The sequence below is a fragment of the Bombina bombina genome, chromosome 4, assembly GCF_027579735.1.
Source record: "Bombina bombina isolate aBomBom1 chromosome 4, aBomBom1.pri, whole genome shotgun sequence".
Taxonomy (NCBI): Eukaryota; Metazoa; Chordata; class Amphibia; order Anura; family Bombinatoridae; genus Bombina; species Bombina bombina.
In genome coordinates, this window is record NC_069502.1 from 1,227,588,067 (window position 1) to 1,227,608,449 (window position 20,383).

At 48.9% G+C, this 20,383-nt stretch overlaps 1 protein-coding gene across 3 annotated transcripts in view; it reads right to left on the reverse strand.

Annotated features, from left to right (window-relative positions):
• ABCC10 (ATP binding cassette subfamily C member 10) overlaps nt 1–20,383 on the reverse strand; it is a 628,132-nt gene that overhangs the window by 207,512 nt on the left and 400,237 nt on the right. For all 3 annotated transcript variants that reach the window (XM_053712768.1, XM_053712767.1, XM_053712766.1), the window contains 2 exons: nt 17,403–17,746; nt 16,720–16,889 (listed from right to left, as the gene is read on the reverse strand). In XM_053712768.1, coding sequence (XP_053568743.1) covers nt 16,720–16,889; nt 17,403–17,746 — 514 coding nt within the window. The remainder of the gene's footprint in view (nt 1–16,719; nt 16,890–17,402; nt 17,747–20,383) is intronic.

The window sequence follows — 20,383 nt, forward strand, 5'->3', positions numbered from 1 at the left end:
TGAAATGCATACCAACAAGCTTAAATCCTGCATTTAACCAGATCTAATGGTATGAATACCATAGCTTATGGTTCCACCAAGACCATATAGAGTACAGCATTTTCAAAATCCACAAGTACAGCTGACAGATGGGAACATTGCTCTTGGTTGGGGAAAATATCAAACAAACATATGTCAACCTTTTAAAAGTACTTTTCTTCATCTAGCCATATACCCAGATCATTAATGTACAATTTTGAATTCACAGAATTATTTTTGTTTGCACATTTACAAATATGATTCTTTAAAAAGTGATCTCTTCATTTCTGCATTTTTTTTATCATGCATGTCACACACTGTTGATTTAGGGGATGCAAGGTGCATAAATGTTTCCTCCTGTGGGTGTCTGTGTTTATGTCTTTGTGCTTTGGTTTGTGTCTCTATGAGTGTGTATCTATTTTTTTTTCTGTTGGTATCTCTGTGAGGGTGGGTGTGTATGTCTTTGTGCATTTTCTGTGGATGTCTGTGAGGGTGTGTGCATATGTCTTTGAGCTTTTTCTATGGGTGTCTCTGTGAGGGTGGGCGTGTGTTTGTCTTTGTGTATTTTCTCTGGATGCCTCTGTGAGGGTGGGTGTGTATGTCTGTGTATGTCTCTGTGAGGGTGTGTGTATGTATGTCTGTACTTTCTGTGGATGTCTCTCTGAGGGTATGTATTTTCTGTGGGTGTCTCTGTGAGGGTGTGTGTATGTCTTTGTGTGTTTTCTGTGGATGTCTCAGTGAGGGTGTGTATGTATGTCTTTCTGTGTTTTCTGTGGGTGTCTCTGTGTGTGTGTGTGTGTGTATGTCTTTGTGTGTTTTCTGAGGCTGTCTCTGTTGGTGTTTCCTTGGGTGTATGTGCAAGTTTTAGTTTGTGTGTGTGTGTGTCCATTGTCTGTTCCTTTTTAGGACATTTTGACCCTACTACTGATTATTGACATCTTTCTACAGACTTTGAGACTAATCAGACCTTTCCGGAAGTCACCAATCTACCATTTAACCTTTAAATTATTGTTTAGGCAGTTCTGGGCCCTTCCTTTCAGCCACTGCATGCTGTTGTCATCATTTAGTTGTCATCTTCCTTTACAAAAAGATAATCAGATCTCCATATTTTGTTTTCTAAATCTCCTTTTTTTAACAAAACTGTAGTTTACCTCATTACTTGTCAGGTCAATGTAAACAAGTGCTGAGTGTCTGTTTGGGTGTCTGTGTCTGAGTGTGTGTTGTGTGTTTCTTTACATGTCTGCTAGAGTGTCTATATGTGAATCCTTATGTGTGAGTGTGTGTGTGTGTGTGTGTGTGTTTCAGTGTATGTTACTACCTTTACAACATTTCCAAGTTTAAATAGACACAGAATAAAGTGCATATACGTTTTAGTCACTTGGTCAAAAATTGCACATGTCAAAGGAGGGGGGGGGGGGGGGGCCCTGATCAATGGTTAAGTCAGGGGACCCAAAATTTCTAGTGGCGGCCCTGCATATGACTGCGTCACCTAACCCATATGACTGTGTCACCTTGCCCATATGACTATGACACCTTACCCATGAGCTCTTCATATAACAAAAGGAGGGGCAGGAAACACAGAGTTAACAATTCACATTTCCACAACAGACAATTAAAACCATGCATTTTTAAGCTTTTTAACATTTTTGTGAGAATTTAAAATCTGGTATAAAGGTAAGTTATTGTTTTTTATTTTGCTTTGATCGTAATTTTTCTGGTTTTCATAAAAGAGATGAGATTAATACAAAGTTAAGAACATTTTAATACATTTTTAAATAGTGTTATTGCTGCCAAATGGTTAATTATACTCCAGGAATAAACCAGGAATGTCATATACATTAGCCCCACAAACACATGAGCTGTAATGGCTGCAAATGAACAAATAAGTTATTCTATATCCGGAACTATGTAACTCCTGGTAAGTCAGGGTTTTGCAGCAAGTAGTACAGGAATTTGAAAGCTATAATAAAGTAAATCCCTACACTGCAATACAATGTTTTCATGTACATAGTCAACCAAATCAAATGGAGCCAGGTTTGGCTACAGACACGTACACATGTAACCGCACTAGATGACTAGGTATTAGTTATTAATGATAAAAGTGAATATTTAGAGAGCATTGTAAAGGGAAGGCATCATGCCATAGCACTACTAAAAAAAAATACTTGCTAAAGAATGATACCCTAAGCGACTATCCACTGGCTCCCCCTGTACCGTGCCGTCCCTTTTGACAACAATGATCAGAGATAAGCTTCTGCAGAAGAAAACACTGTACATAATATTCACAGTACACCTCTACATGTTCCCATAGCAACCTCTCTCTAATACAAGTCCCCTAACAAGACCATCCCACCAATGGACCCCAGATAATGTGACCATAAGCGTAAGAAAGGTATGGGCCAGCAGTACCACAACAGTCAGTACACATCTAGATGTTACCATAGGAACCTCTATCTAATCCAACATGTCCCTTAACAAGACCATCCCACTATTGAACCCCAGATAATGTGACCATAAGTGTAAGAAAGGTATGGGGCGAGCAGTACCACAACAGTCAGTAAGAGGGGGAAACAAGTCAGAACCTGTTTGGATGCCCTCCACACCGATCTCAGTTTATGTGAAGCAGAAAGAAATACACTAAATAACTGCTCAGTGTTAAAGGAAGGGATGTGAGGCCTGAGCTGAGTATTTCTGCCCTGTATATCAGTACTTGCCAGAAGCACACAACATACCGACCTTTACAGGTTTTATAAAATAAACGTAGCCAGTAAGTAGCTTCTCTCTATATAATTGTATATGCAAGAAAATGTGCACCCCATGGTCCCATTACTCACTGAGGCAGTAGGTCCTATTACTCACTCAGACAGTAGGTCCTATTACTCACTGAGGCAGTAGGTCCCATTACTCACTGAGGCAGTAGGTCCCATTACTCACTGAGGCAGTAGGTCCTATTACTCACTGAGGCAGTAGGTCACATTACTCACTGAGGCAGTAGGTCCCATGACTCAGAGGCAGTAGGTCCCATGACTCACTGAGGCAGTAGGTCCCATGACTCACTGAGGCAGCAGGTCCCATGACTCACTGAGGCAGCAGGTCCCATTACTCACTGAGGCAGCAGGTCCCATGACTCACTGAGGCAGCAGGTCCCATTACTCACTGAGGCAGCAGGTCCCATTACTCACTGAGACAGCAGGTCCCATTACTCACTGAGACAGCAGGTCCCATTACTCACTGAGGCAGTAGGTCCCATTACTGAGGCAGTAGGTCCCATTACTGAGGCAGTAGGTCCCATTACTCACTGAGGCAGTAGGTCCCATTACTCACTGAGGCAGTAGGTCCCATTACTCACTGAGGCAGTAGGTCCCATGACTTACTGAGGCAGAAGGTACCATGACTCACTGAGGCAGTAGGTCCCATGACTCACTGAGGCAGCAGGTCCCATGACTCACTGAGGCAGCAGGTCCCATGACTCACTGAGGCAGCAGGTCCCATGACTCACTGAGGCAGCAGGTCCCATTACTCACTGAGGCAGCAGGTCCCATTACTCACTGAGGCAGTAGGTCCCATTACTCACTGAGGCAGTAGGTCCCATTACTCACTGAGGCAGTAGGTCCCATTACTCACTGAGGCAGTAGGTCCCATTACTGAGGCAGTAGGTCCCATTACTGAGGCAGTAGGTCCCATTACTCACTGAGGCAGTAGGTCCCATTACTCATTGAGGCAGTAGGTCCCATTACTCACTGAGGCAGTAAGTCCCATTACTCACTGAGGCAGTAGGTCCCATTACTCACTGAGGCAGCAGGTCCCATTACTCACTGAGGCAGCAGGTCCCATTACTCACTGAGGCAGCAGGTCCCATTACTCACTGAGGCAGCAGGTCCCATTACTCACTGAGGCAGCAGGTCCCATTACTCACTGAGGCAGTAGGTCCCATTACTCACTGAGGCAGTAGGTCCCATTAATCACTGAGGCAGTAGGTCACATGACTCACCGAGGCAGTAGGTCCCATTACTCACTGAGGCAGTAGGTCCCATTACTCAATGAGGCAGTAGGTCCCATTACTCACTGAGGCAGCAGGTCCCATTACTCACTGAGGCAGCAGGTCCCATTACTCACTGAGGCAGCAGGTCCCATTACTCACTGAGGCAGCAGGTCCCATTACTCACTGAGGCAGTAGGTCCCATGACTCACTGAGGCAGTAGGTCCCGTGACTCACTGAGGCAGAAGGTCCCGTGACTCACTGAGGCAGTAGGTCCCGTGACTCACTGAGGCAGAAGGTCCCGTGACTCACTGAGGCAGTAGGTCCCATGATTCACTGAGGCAGAAGGTCCCATTACTCACTGAGGCAGTAGGTCCCATGACTCACTGAGGCAGAAGGTTCCATGACTCACTGAGGCAGCAGGTCCCATGACTCACTGAGGCAGCAGGTCCCATGACTCACTGAGGCAGCAGGTCCCATTACTCACTGAGGCAGCAGGTCCCATTACTCACTGAGGCAGTAGGTCCCATGACTCACTGAGGCAGTAGGTCCCATGACTCACTGAGGCAGTAGGTCCCATTACTCAATGAGGCAGTAGGTCCCATTACTCACTGAGGCAGTAGGTCCCATTACTCACTGAGGCAGTAGGTCCCATTACTCACTGAGGCAGTAAGTCCCATTACTCACTGAGGCAGTAGGTCACATGACTCACTGAGGCAGTAGGTCCCATTACTCACTGAGGCAGTAGGTCGCATTACTCACTGAGGCAGCGGGTCCCATTACTCACTGAGGCAGCGGGTCCCATTACTCACTGAGGCAGCGGGTCCCATTACTCACTGAGGCAGCAGGTCCCATTACTCACTGAGGCAGTAGGTCCCATTACTCACTGAGGCAGTAGGTCACATTACTTACTGAGGCAGTAGGTCCCATTACTCACTGAGGCAGTAGGTCACATGACTCACTGAGGCAGTAGGTCCCATGACTCACTGAGGCAGTAGGTCCCATGACTCACTGAGGCAGTAGGTCCCATGACTCACTGAGGCAGTAGGTCCCATTACTCACTGAGGCAGTAAGTCCCATTACTCACTGAGGCAGTAGGTCCCATTACTCACTGAGGCAGTAGGTCCCATTACTCACTGAGGCAGTAGGTCCCATTACTCACTGAGGCAGTAGGTCCCATTACTCACTGAGGCAGTAGGTCCCATTACTCACTGAGGCAGCGGGTCCCATTACTCACTGAGGCAGCGGGTCCCATTACTCACTGAGGCAGCGGGTCCCATTACTCACTGAGGCAGCAGGTCCCATTACTCACTGAGGCAGTAGGTCCCATTACTCACTGAGGCAGTAGGTCACATTACTTACTGAGGCAGTAGGTCCCATTACTCACTGAGGCAGTAGGTCACATTACTCACTGAGGCAGTAGGTCTCATTACTCACTGAGGCAGCGGGTCCCATTACTCACTGAGGCAGCGGGTCCCATTACTCACTGAGGCAGCGGGTCCCATTACTCACAGAGGCAGTGGGTCCCATTACTCACAGAGGCAGCGGGTCCCATTACTCACAGAGGCGGAGGGTCCCATTACTCACTGAGGCAGCGGGTCCCATTACTCACTGAGGCAGCAGGTTCCATTAATCACTGAGGCAGTAGGTCACATTAATCACTGAGACAGTAGGTCACATTACTCACTGAGGCAGTAGGTCCCATTACTTACTGAGGCAGTAGGTCACATGACTCACTGAGGCAGTAGGTCACATTACTCACTGAGGCAGTAGGTCCCATTACTCACTGAGGCAGTAGGTCCCATTACTCACTGAGGCAGAAGGTCCCATTACTCACTGAGGCAGTAGGTCCCATTACTCACTGAGGCAGTAGGTCCCATTACTCACTGAGGCAGTAGGTCCCATTACTCACTGAGGCAGTAGGTCCCGTGACTCACTGAGGCAGAAGGTCCGTGACTCACTGAGGCAGTAGGTCCCATGATTCACTGAGGCAGAAGGTCCCATTACTCACTGAGGCAGTAGGTCCCATGACTCACTGAGGCAGTAGGTCCCATGACTCACTAAGGCAGAAGGTCCCATTACTCACTGAGGCAGTAGGTCCAATGACTCACTTAGGCAGTAGGTCCCATTACTCACTGAGGCAGTAGGTCACATTACTTACTGAGGCAGTAGGTCCCATTACTCACTGAGGCAGTAGGTCACATTACTCACTGAGGCAGTAGGTCTCATTACTCACTGAGGCAGCGGGTCCCATTACTCACTGAGGCAGCAGGTCCCATTACTCACTGAGGCAGCGGGTCCCATTACTCACAGAGGCAGCGGGTCCCATTACTCACAGAGGCAGCGGGTCCCATTACTCACAGAGGCGGAGGGTCCCATTATTCACTGAGGCAGCGGGTCCCATTACTCACTGAGGCAGCAGGTTCCATTAATCACTGAGGCAGTAGGTCACATTAATCACTGAGACAGTAGGTCACATTACTCACTGAGGCAGTAGGTCCCATTACTTACTGAGGCAGTAGGTCACATGACTCACTGAGGCAGTAGGTCACATTACTCACTGAGGCAGTAGGTCCCATTACTCACTGAGGCAGTAGGTCCCATTACTCACTGAGGCAGAAGGTCCCATTACTCACTGAGGCAGTAGGTCCCATTACTCACTGAGGCAGTAGGTCCCATTACTCACTGAGGCAGTAGGTCCCATTACTCACTGAGGCAGTAGGTCCCGTGACTCACTGAGGCAGAAGGTCCGTGACTCACTGAGGCAGTAGGTCCCATGATTCACTGAGGCAGAAGGTCCCATTACTCACTGAGGCAGTAGGTCCCATGACTCACTGAGGCAGTAGGTCCCATGACTCACTGAGGCAGAAGGTCCCATTACTCACTGAGGCAGTAGGTCCAATGACTCACTTAGGCAGTAGGTCACATTACTCACTGAGGCAGTAGGTCACATTACTCACTGAGGCAGTAGGGCACATTACTCACTGAGGCAGTAGGGCACATTACTCACTGAGGCAGTAGGGCACATTACTCACTGAGGCAGTAGGGCACATTAATCACTGAGGCAGTAGGGCACATTAATCACTGAGGCAGTAGGTCCCATTACTCACTGAGGCAGTAGGTCACATTACTCACTGAGGCAGTAGGTCACATTACTCACTGAGGCAATAGGTCCCATTACTCACTGAGGCAGTAGGTCCCATTACTCACTGAGGCAGTAGGTCCCATTACTCACTTAGACAGTAGGTCACATTACTCACTGAGGCAGTAGGTCCCATTACTCACTGAGGCAGTAGGTCACATTACTCACTGAGGCAGTAGGTCACATTACTCACTGAGGCAGTAGGTCCCGTTACTCACTGAGGCAGTAAATCCCGTTACTCACTGAGGCAGTAGGTCCCATTACTCACTGAGGCAGCAGGTTCCATTACTCACTGAGGCAGCAGGTCACATGACTCACTGAGGCAGTAGGTCACATTACTCACTGAGGCAGTAGGTCCCATTACTCACTGAGGCAGTAGGTCCCATTACTCACTGAGGCAGAAGGTCCCATTACTCACTGAGGCAGTAGGTCCCATTACTCACTGAGGCAGTAGGTCCCATTACTCACTGAGGCAGTAGGTCCCATTACTCACTGAGGCAGTAGGTCCCGTGACTCACTGAGGCAGAAGGTCCGTGACTCACTGAGGCAGTAGGTCCCATGATTCACTGAGGCAGAAGGTCCCATTACTCACTGAGGCAGTAGGTCCCATGACTCACTGAGGCAGTAGGTCCCATGACTCACTGAGGCAGAAGGTCCCATTACTCACTGAGGCAGTAGGTCCAATGACTCACTTAGGCAGTAGGTCACATTACTCACTGAGGCAGTAGGTCACATTACTCACTGAGGCAGTAGGGCACATTACTCACTGAGGCAGTAGGGCACATTACTCACTGAGGCAGTAGGGCACATTACTCACTGAGGCAGTAGGGCACATTAATCACTGAGGCAGTAGGGCACATTAATCACTGAGGCAGTAGGGCACATTAATCACTGAGGCAGTAGGTCCCATTACTCACTGAGGCAGTAGGTCACATTACTCACTGAGGCAGTAGGTCACATTACTCACTGAGGCAATAGGTCCCATTACTCACTGAGGCAGTAGGTCCCATTACTCACTGAGGCAGTAGGTCCCATTACTCACTTAGACAGTAGGTCACATTACTCACTGAGGCAGTAGGTCCCATTACTCACTGAGGCAGTAGGTCACATTACTCACTGAGGCAGTAGGTCACATTACTCACTGAGGCAGTAGGTCCCGTTACTCACTGAGGCAGTAAATCCCGTTACTCACTGAGGCAGTAGGTCCCATTACTCACTGAGGCAGCAGGTTCCATTACTCACTGAGGCAGCAGGTCACATTAATCACTGAGGCAGTAGGTCACATTACTCACTGAGGCAGTAGGTCCCATTACTTACTGAGGCAGTAGGTCACATTACTCACTGAGGCAGTAGGTCACATGACTCACTGAGGCAGTAGGTCCCATGACTCACTGAGGCAGTAGGTCCCATGACTCACTGAGGCAGAAGGTCCCATTACTCACTGAGGCAGTAGGTCCCATTACTCACTGAGGCAGTAAGTCCCATTACTCACTGAGGCAGTAGGTCCCATTACTCACTGAGGCAGTAGGTCCCATTACTCACTGAGGCAGTAGGTCCCATTACTCACTGAGGCAGTAGGTCCCATTACTCACGGAGGCAGCGGGTCCCATTACTCACTGAGGCAGCGGGTCCCATTACTCACTGAGGCAGCGGGTCCCATTACTCACTGAGGCAGCAGGTCCCATTACTCACTGAGGCAGTAGGTCCCATTACTCACTGAGGCAGTAGGTCACATTACTTACTGAGGCAGTAGGTCCCATTACTCACTGAGGCAGTAGGTCACATTACTCACTGAGGCAGTAGGTCCCATTACTCACTGAGGCAGCGGGTCCCATTACTCACTGAGGCAGCGGGTCCCATTACTCACAGAGGCAGTGGGTCCCATTACTCACAGAGGCAGCGGGTCCCATTACTCACAGAGGCGGAGGGTCCCATTACTCACTGAGGCAGCGGGTCCCATTACTCACTGAGGCAGCAGGTTCCATTAATCACTGAGGCAGTAGGTCACATTAATCACTGAGACAGTAGGTCACATTACTCACTGAGGCAGTAGGTCCCATTACTTACTGAGGCAGTAGGTCACATGACTCACTGAGGCAGTAGGTCACATTACTCACTGAGGCAGTAGGTCCCATTACTCACTGAGGCAGTAGGTCCCATTACTCACTGAGGCAGAAGGTCCCATTACTCACTGAGGCAGTAGGTCCCATTACTCACTGAGGCAGTAGGTCCCATTACTCACTGAGGCAGTAGGTCCCATTACTCACTGAGGCAGTAGGTCCCGTGACTCACTGAGGCAGAAGGTCCCGTGACTCACTGAGGCAGTAGGTCCCATGATTCACTGAGGCAGAAGGTCCCATTACTCACTGAGGCAGTAGGTCCCATGACTCACTGAGGCAGTAGGTCCCATGACTCACTAAGGCAGAAGGTCCCATTACTCACTGAGGCAGTAGGTCCAATGACTCACTTAGGCAGTAGGTCCCATTACTCACTGAGGCAGTAGGTCACATTACTTACTGAGGCAGTAGGTCCCATTACTCACTGAGGCAGTAGGTCACATTACTCACTGAGGCAGTAGGTCTCATTACTCACTGAGGCAGCGGGTCCCATTACTCACTGAGGCAGCGGGTCCCATTACTCACTGAGGCAGCGGGTCCCATTACTCACAGAGGCAGCGGGTCCCATTACTCACAGAGGCAGCGGGTCCCATTACTTACAGAGGCGGAGGGTCCCATTACTCACTGAGGCAGCGGGTCCCATTACTCACTGAGGCAGCAGGTTCCATTAATCACTGAGGCAGTAGGTCACATTAATCACTGAGACAGTAGGTCACATTACTCACTGAGGCAGTAGGTCCCATTACTTACTGAGGCAGTAGGTCACATGACTCACTGAGGCAGTAGGTCACATTACTCACTGAGGCAGTAGGTCCCATTACTCACTGAGGCAGTAGGTCCCATTACTCACTGAGGCAGAAGGTCCCATTACTCACTGAGGCAGAAGGTCCCATTACTCACTGAGGCAGAAGGTCCCATTACTCACTGAGGCAGTAGGTCCCATTACTCACTGAGGCAGTAGGTCCCATTACTCACTGAGGCAGTAGGTCCCGTGACTCACTGAGGCAGAAGGTCCCGTGACTCACTGAGGCAGTAGGTCCCATGATTCACTGAGGCAGAAGGTCCCATTACTCACTGAGGCAGTAGGTCCCATGACTCACTGAGGCAGTAGGTCCCATGACTCACTGAGGCAGAAGGTCCCATTACTCACTGAGGCAGTAGGTCCAATGACTCACTTAGGCAGTAGGTCACATTACTCACTGAGGCAGTAGGTCACATTACTCACTGAGGCAGTAGGGCACATTACTCACTGAGGCAGTAGGGCACATTACTCACTGAGGCAGTAGGGCACATTACTCACTGAGGCAGTAGGGCACATTAATCACTGAGGCAGTAGGGCACATTAATCACTGAGGCAGTAGGTCCCATTACTCACTGAGGCAGTAGGTCACATTACTCACTGAGGCAGTAGGTCACATTACTCACTGAGGCAATAGGTCCCATTACTCACTGAGGCAGTAGGTCCCATTACTCACTGAGGCAGTAGGTCCCATTACTCACTTAGACAGTAGGTCACATTACTCACTGAGGCAGTAGGTCCCATTACTCACTGAGGCAGTAAGTCACATTACTCACTGAGGCAGTAGGTCACATTACTCACTGAGGCAGTAGGTCCCGTTACTCACTGAGGCAGTAAATCCCGTTACTCACTGAGGCAGTAGGTCCCATTACTCACTGAGGCAGCAGGTTCCATTACTCACTGAGGCAGCAGGTCACATTAATCACTGAGGCAGTAGGTCACATTACTCACTGAGGCAGTAGGTCCCATTACTTACTGAGGCAGTAGGTCACATGACTCACTGAGGCAGTAGGTCCCATTACTCACTGAGGCAGTAGGTCCCATTACTCACTGAGGCAGTAGGTCCCATTACTCACTGAGGCAGTAGGTCCCATTACTCACTGAGGCAGAAGGTCCCATTACTCACTGAGGCAGTAGGTCCCATTACTCACTGAGGCAGTAGGTCCCATTACTCACTGAGGCAGTAGGTCCCGTGACTCACTGAGGCAGAAGGTCCCGTGACTCACTGAGGCAGAAGGTCCCGTGACTCACTGAGGCAGTAGGTCCCATGATTCACTGAGGCAGAAGGTCCCATTACTCACTGAGGCAGTAGGTCCCATGACTCACTGAGGCAGTAGGTCCCATGACTCACTGAGGCAGAAGGTCCCATTACTCACTGAGGCAGTAGGTCCAATGACTCACTTAGGCAGTAGGTCACATTACTCACTGAGGCAGTAGGTCACATTACTCACTGAGGCAGTAGGGCACATTACTCACTGAGGCAGTAGGGCACATTACTCACTGAGGCAGTAGGGCACATTACTCACTGAGGCAGTAGGGCACATTAATCACTGAGGCAGTAGGGCACATTAATCACTGAGGCAGTAGGTCCCATTACTCACTGAGGCAGTAGGTCACATTACTCACTGAGGCAGTAGGTCACATTACTCACTGAGGCAGTAGGTCCCATTACTCACTGAGGCAGTAGGTCCCATTACTCACTGAGGCAGTAGGTCCCATTACTCACTTAGACAGTAGGTCACATTACTCACTGAGGCAGTAGGTCCCATTACTCACTGAGGCAGTAGGTCACATTACTCACTGAGGCAGTAGGTCACATTACTCACTGAGGCAGTAGGTCCCGTTACTCACTGAGGCAGTAAATCCCGTTACTCACTGAGGCAGTAGGTCCCATTACTCACTGAGGCAGCAGGTTCCATTACTCACTGAGGCAGCAGGTCACATTAATCACTGAGGCAGTAGGTCACATTACTCACTGAGGCAGTAGGTCCCATTACTTACTGAGGCAGTAGGTCACATGACTCACTGAGGCAGTAGGTCACATGACTCACTGAGGCAGTAGGTCCCATGACTCACTGAGGCAGTAGGTCACATGACTCACTGAGGCAGAAGGTCCCATTACTCACTGAGGCAGTAGGTCCCATTACTCACTGAGGCAGTAAGTCCCATTACTCACTGAGGCAGTAGGTCACATGACTCACTGAGGCAGTAGGTCCCATTACTCACTGAGGCAGTAGGTCCCATTACTCACTGAGGCAGTAGGTCCCATTACTCACTGAGGCAGCGGGTCCCATTACTCACTGAGGCAGCGGGTCCCATTACTCACTGAGGCAGCGGGTCCCATTACTCACTGAGGCAGCGGGTCCCATTACTCACTGAGGCAGTAGGTCCCATTACTCACTGAGGCAGTAGGTCACATTATTTACTGAGGCAGTAGGTCCCATTACTCACTGAGGCAGTAGGTCACATTACTCACTGAGGCAGTAGGTCTCATTACTCACTGAGGCAGTAGGTCCCATTACTCACTGAGGCAGAAGGTCCCATTACTCACTGAGGCAGAAGGTCCCATTACTCACTGAGGCAGTAGGTCCCATTACTCACTGAGGCAGTAGGTCCCATTACTCACTGAGGCAGTAGGTCCCGTGACTCACTGAGGCAGAAGGTCCCGTGACTCACTGAGGCAGTAGGTCCCATGATTCACTGAGGCAGAAGGTCCCATTACTCACTGAGGCAGTAGGTCCCATGACTCACTGAGGCAGTAGGTCCCATGACTCACTGAGGCAGAAGGTCCCATTACTCACTGAGGCAGTAGGTCCAATGACTCACTTAGGCAGTAGGTCACATTACTCACTGAGGCAGTAGGTCACATTACTCACTGAGGCAGTAGGGCACATTACTCACTGAGGCAGTAGGGCACATTACTCACTGAGGCAGTAGGGCACATTACTCACTGAGGCAGTAGGGCACATTAATCACTGAGGCAGTAGGGCACATTAATCACTGAGGCAGTAGGTCCCATTACTCACTGAGGCAGTAGGTCACATTACTCACTGAGGCAGTAGGTCACATTACTCACTGAGGCAATAGGTCCCATTACTCACTGAGGCAGTAGGTCCCATTATTCACTGAGGCAGTAGGTCCCATTACTCACTTAGACAGTAGGTCACATTACTCACTGAGGCAGTAGGTCCCATTACTCACTGAGGCAGTAGGTCACATTACTCACTGAGGCAGTAGGTCACATTACTCACTGAGGCAGTAGGTCCCGTTACTCACTGAGGCAGTAAATCCCGTTACTCACTGAGGCAGTAGGTCCCATTACTCACTGAGGCAGCAGGTTCCATTACTCACTGAGGCAGCAGGTCACATTAATCACTGAGGCAGTAGGTCACATTACTCACTGAGGCAGTAGGTCCCATTACTTACTGAGGCAGTAGGTCACATGACTCACTGAGGCAGTAGGTCACATTACTCACTGAGGCAGTAGGTGCCATGACTCACTGAGGCAGTAGGTCCCATGACTCACTGAGGCAGAAGGTCCCATTACTCACTGAGGCAGTAGGTCCCATTACTCACTGAGGCAGTAAGTCCCATTACTCACTGAGGCAGTAGGTCACATGACTCACTGAGGCAGTAGGTCCCATTACTCACTGAGGCAGTAGGTCCCATTACTCACTGAGGCAGTAGGTCGCATTACTCACTGAGGCAGCGTGTCCCATTACTCACTGAGGCAGCGGGTCCCATTACTCACTGAGGCAGCGGGTCCCATTACTCACTGAGGCAGCAGGTCCCATTACTCACTGAGGCAGTAGGTCCCATTACTCACTGAGGCAGTAGGTCACATTACTCACTGAGGCAGTAGGTCTCATTACTCACTGAGGCAGCGGGTCCCATTACTCACTGAGGCAGCGGGTCCCATTACTCACTGAGGCAGCGGGTCCCATTACTCACAGAGGCAGTGGGTCCCATTACTCACAGAGGCAGCGGGTCCCATTACTCACAGAGGCGGAGGGTCCCATTACTCACTGAGGCAGCGGGTCCCATTACTCACTGAGGCAGCAGGTTCCATTAATCACTGAGGCAGTAGGTCACATTAATCACTGAGACAGTAGGTCACATTACTCACTGAGGCAGTAGGTCCCATTACTTACTGAGGCAGTAGGTCACATTACTCACTGAGGCAGTAGGTCCCATTACTCACTGAGGCAGTAGTTCCCATTACTCACTGAGGCAGAAGGTCCCATTACTCACTGAGGCAGTAGGTCCCATTACTCACTGAGGCAGTAGGTCCCATTACTCACTGAGGCAGTAGGTCCCATTACTCACTGAGGCAGTAGGTCCCGTGACTCACTGAGGCAGAAGGTCCCGTGACTCACTGAGGCAGTAGGTCCCATGATTCACTGAGGCAGAAGGTCCCATTACTCACTGAGGCAGTAGGTCCCATGACTCACTGAGGCAGTAGGTCCCATGACTCACTGAGGCAGAAGGTCCCATTACTCACTGAGGCAGTAGGTCCAATGACTCACTTAGGCAGTAGGTCACATTACTCACTGAGGCAGTAGGTCACATTACTCACTGAGGCAGTAGGGCACATTACTCACTGAGGCAGTAGGTCCCGTTACTCACTGAGGCAGTAGGTCCCATTACTCACTGAGGCAGCAGGTTCCATTACTCACTGAGGCAGTAGGTCACATTAATCACTGAGGCAGTAGGTCACATTACTCACTGAGGCAGTAGGTCCCATTACTTACTGAGGCAGTAGGTCACATGACTCACTGAGGCAGTAGGTCACATTACTCACTGAGGCAGTAGGTCACATTACTCACTGAGGCAGTAGGTCCCATTACTCACTGAGGCAGAAGGTCCCATTACTCACTGAGGCAGTAGGTCCCATTACTCACTGAGGCAGTAGGTCCCATTACTCACTGAGGCAGTAGGTCCCATTACTCACTGAGGCAGTAGGTCCCGTGACTCACTGAGGCAGAAGGTCCCGTGACTCACTGAGGCAGTAGGTCCCATGATTCACTGAGGCAGAAGGTCCCATTACTCACTGAGGCAGTAGGTCCCATGACTCACTGAGGCAGTAGGTCCCATGACTCACTGAGGCAGAAGGTCCCATTACTCACTGAGGCAGTAGGTCCAATGACTCACTTAGGCAGTAGGTCCCATTACTCACTGAGGCAGTAGGTCACATTACTCACTGAGGCAGTAGGTCACATTACTCACTGAGGCAGTAGGTCACATTACTCACTGAGGCAGTAGGGCACATTACTCACTGAGGCAGTAGGGCACATTAATCACTGAGGCAGTAGGGCACATTAATCACTGAGGCAGTAGGTCCCATTACTCACTGAGGCAGTAGGTCACATTACTCACTGAGGCAGTAGGTCACATTACTCACTGAGGCAATAGGTCCCATTACTCACTGAGGCAGTAGGTCCCATTACTCACTGAGGCAGTAGGTCACATTACTCACTGAGGCAGTAGGTCACATTACTCACTGAGGCAGTAGGTCCCGTTACTCACTGAGGCAGTAGGTCCCGTTACTCACTGAGGCAGTAGGTCCCGTTACTCACTGAGGCAGTAGGTCCCGTTACTCACTGAGGCAGTAGGTCCCATTACTCACTGAGGCAGTAGGTCACGTTACTCACTGAGGCAGTAGGTCACATTACTCACTGAGGCAGTAGGTCACATGACTCACTGAGGCAGTAGGTCACATGACACACTGAGGCAGTAGGTCACATGACTCACTGAGGCAGTAGGTCACATGACTCACTGAGGCAGTAGGTCACATGACTCACTGAGGCAGTAGGTCACATGACTCACGGAGGCAGTAGGTCACATGACTCACTGAGGCAGTAGGTCGCATTACTCACTGAGGCAGTAGGTCCCATTACTCACTGAGGCAGTAGGTCACATTACTCACTGAGGCAGTAGGTCCCATTACTCACTGAGGCAGTAGGTCACATTACTCACTGAGGCAGTAGGTCCCATTACTCACTGAGGCAGTAGGTCCCATTACTCACTGAGGCAGTAGGTCACATTACTCACTGAGGCAGTAGGTCCCATTACTCACTGAGGCAGTAGGTCCCATTACTCACTGAGGCAGTAGGTCCCATTACTCACTGAGGCAGTAGGTCCCATTACTCACTGAGGCAGTAGGTCCCATTACTCACTGAGGCAGTAGGTCCCATTACTCACTGAGGCAGTAGGTCCCATTACTCACTGAGGCAGTAGGTCCCATTACTCACTGAGGCAGTAGGTCCCATTACTCACTGAGGCAGTAGGTCACATTACTCACTTAGGCAGTAGGTTATCAGCACGTTGTGTGATTAAATAGCACAGGGTATAAAACAAAGGAGTTCTGTGAGACTATTATGGCCACACAAGACAGACATAAAATAAAACCTCTTGAGCACACATTCATAGGCAACATTACATTACTACATAAGCTGCTTTTTCAGTGATCAGCACAATGGCTGCAGAACAGAATAAAAGGATTTACCATTGTATACTATAAACCGTGTGACTTTGTATTTAATTGCAGCAAACTGGTTTATAACTAATACTTTAACCTCTACGACTTTAGAATTAGTATGAATTAGAAATGTCATTTAGGCTATGGCCAGAGTCATGACCAGGTGAGGATGGCACTAGCTCTCACCTGGATTCCCAGCTGCCCGCTGGTGCTGTATTATAGCAATAACAGCAATGGCTGTGACCACAATCACCCCAATCATCTGAAGACGAATGTCCAGCCACTGGGCGGCTGTGTTACTGACAAACAGACATCGCTGGTTCAGCTCTAACCGAGACTCGCACTCCAGCTCAAACCTGAAAGAGAGGGTGACACAGAGTGAAGATCCTGAACAAACACAGCGGACAGTGGGAGAGGTGGAAGGGTTGTGTATTTGGGGTAAGTGAGAAGGTTCATAGACTGTTTGGATTTGGTAGTTATGTATAAGTGGTTAATATAAAGTGGCAGTGCCACCAACAACAAGGTTACTGCTTTATTTTTGGAGTCAGGTACATGTAGGCAGTGTAGTTGTATGCCTGGGATATGCAGAAGGACTGCAAGCCAAAAGCTAAGTTAGTAAAAATTGTGCCAATTAAAAAACAGATGCTTATGGGAAGGTTGGCCTCCTTCAGTAAAAACAGGAGGGTTGGTAGCTATGATGATTTTCTGGTGGTATAATTTCTCTGAGGAATAAAGTGCTACAGTCCTGAGAAGGGGGAGATGAATGGCGTTCCTAAGGATAGGGTTGAAGCTATGTGTGTGTACAGAGATGGTTTGTGGATGAGGGTGGGAATTCTGGCAGATATAAGTTGAGCTAAAGGGATGGTCACCTGTCAATGTGGCGCATGGCTCGGATGGTGCTAAGACCAGTCATAGTCTCAGAGAAGTGGTTGTAGATGGGCGACAGGGTGATACTGTGCAACCGCTTTAGCTCGCGGGATGTGTGTCTGTAAAAACGCTGGATGTGGTAATACAGCAGCCCCAGTGGCACCAGCACAAGTAGAATCCAGGGCAGACCAAAGCTGATCATCACCAGCATCCCAAGCAAGCCAAACACATTAGCCAGGAAGATGTTGAGAATGAATGGAAGAGTATCATCCACACAATACAGGTCAGAAGAGAAGCGGTTAATGATTCTTCCAATCGGTGTTGTGTCAAAGAATGTCACTGTTGCCTGAAAGGAAGAGGACAACTGAGAGATGCAGATACGGGGGTTGTATTAGAGGGAAAATACACATTAAGTACTACAAGGGGAAATATTGACCACAGTATTTATCAGTTCCTTACACAGGGGAAAGTGCTTAAAGTTACTTCCTCATTCCTCCTTGCTTCTGTTGACTAAAACAGGGAGCGTGGCTCTTTTTAACAGCTTTGGTCTGGAGCAACCACATAAGTAAAGCCCAAGCCCATACGTGGCCTGTCTGGGGTAGACTTGCCTCGGAATCACCACCCCAATCTACAGCCTGCCTGGGTAACTTTCCATTTTACTGCTATTATTTAATTTGCTTCAATCTCCTGGCATCCTTTGTTGAAAAGCATACCTAGGTATGCTCCGGAGCAGCAATGCACTACTGGGAGCTTCACACAGAAAGTATGGGGCGCAACGTGTAAATATTCGGGCGTTTAAAATATATTGGTTTGTCAGGGTATTGCTGAGTGACATATATATATGTGTTGTATAGATAAATAATTTATATTAAAATATTAACCCTGGGTACAAATGTTTTGACATTGTAAAATACAGCAAAAAGGGGGTTCCCTGATAATTAAATCAGGGAAATGGGGGTAGAAAACATACACCCTAATCCCGCCTATGATTGCAAATAATCAAACGAGAAAAGTAGAAATGAGTAGAGAGAGGAGAGAAGAACTATTATTTCTCACTTTAAACACTATGGTGGGGTGATAAGAAGTATCATAATAAAGAGAGAAAGGGGTTAACCGGATCAATAAATTAAAAACATAAATTATGCTTACCTGATAATTTCATTTCCATCGTTACGAGGAGAGTCTAAGGCTTCATCCATTACTTGTGGGAAACACATAACCTGACACCCCAGCCAAAGGCTTAAATACCTCCCTCACTCCCTCATCCCCCAGTCATTGTGCCGAGGGAACAAGGAACAGTAGGAGAAATATAAGGGTATTAAAGGTGCCAGAACAAAAACAAAAGAAATTTAGGTCCGCCTAACAGAGAACCAGGGCGGGAGCCGTGGACTCTCCTCGTAACGATGGAAATCAAATTATCAGGTAAGTAAAATGTATGTTTTCCATCTTAATACGAGGAGAGCTCACGGCTTCATTCATTACTTGTGGGAAACAAATACCCAAGCTCTAGATGACACTGAATAAAAACGAGGGTAAAAAAGAGGTGGACCCTATTCTGAGGGCACCACAGCCTGCAAAACCTTTCTCCTAAAAGCTGCTTCAGCTGAAGCAAAAACATCCAATTTGTAAAACTTTGAAAAGGTATGTAAGGAGGACCAGGTAGCCGCCCTACAAATCTGCTCCATAGAGGCCTCATTCTTGAAGGCCCAAGAAGAAGCCACTGCTCTAGTTGAGCAAGTCGTAATCCTCTGAGGAAGCTTATGTCCTGCTGTCTCATAAGACAAGCGAATCATGCTCCTCAGCCAAAAAGATAGGGAAGTGGAATTAGCCTTCTGCGCCTTGCGCTTCCCCGAATAGACAACAAACAAAGCTGAAGTTTCTCTGAAATCCTTCCTAGCCTGAAGATAGAATTTCAAAGCCCGAACCACATCCAAATTATGAAGTAACCGTTTCTTCGAAGAAGAAGGTTTAGGACACAAGGAAGGAACTACAATTTCCTGATTAATATTGCGTTCAGACACAACCTTAGGGAGAAATCCCAATCCAGTGAAAAGAGCCTTATTGGCATGGAAAACCAGGCAAGGCCGCTAATTCAGAGACTCTGCGTGCCGAAGCAATAGCCAGAAGAAACAGAACCTTCCAAGACAGAGTCTTAATGTCAAGAGAATGCATAGGCTCAAACGGAGCCCCCTGCAAAACCCTCAGAACCAGATTCAAACTCCAAGGAGGAGCAGAATGTCTAAATACAGGTCTGATCCTGGACAGAGCCTGAACAAAAGACTGTATATCAGGAAGCTCAGCGAGCTTCTTGTCTAACACAGATAGGGCCGAAATCTGTCCCCTTAAGGAACTGGCGGCAAGTCCCTTCTCCAAACTGTCCTGGAGGAAGGAAAGAATCATGGATACCCTGACCTTATGCCAGGAAAATCCCTGAGTTTCACACCAGAGTAAGTAGGTCCTCCACACCTTATGATAGATGTGACGGGTGACCAGCTTTCTGGCTTGAATGAGAGTATCGATCACACTCTCAGAAATTCCTCTCCTGGCTAAGACTAAGCGTTCAATCTCCACGCAGTCAGCCTCAGAGAATCTAGATTCTGATGCACAAAGGGGCCCTGTACCTGCAGATCCTTGCGACAGGGCAACCTCTATGGAGGAGACGAAGACATCCCCACTAGATCCGCAAACCACGTCCTCCACGGCCACGACGGAGCAATCAGAATAGTTGACGCTTGCTCCTGTTTGATGCGTGCCACTACTCGAGGTAGAAGTGGTAACGGTGGGATTTGGGTTTCCGGTGGGAGGAGCTGCTCTGGAGCGCACGCTGAGACTAGCGTGGTGCATGGAGTGTGAGCAACGGCGTACATCGCTCTCCTGTGGCCATCTCTCCCGTTGCTGGTGTATGATAGCACCCTAGGGAGCTGGACAAATAGACCTTGGTCCTGGCAGGAAACCCTAATAAGACTTTACTAACGGCTCCTAG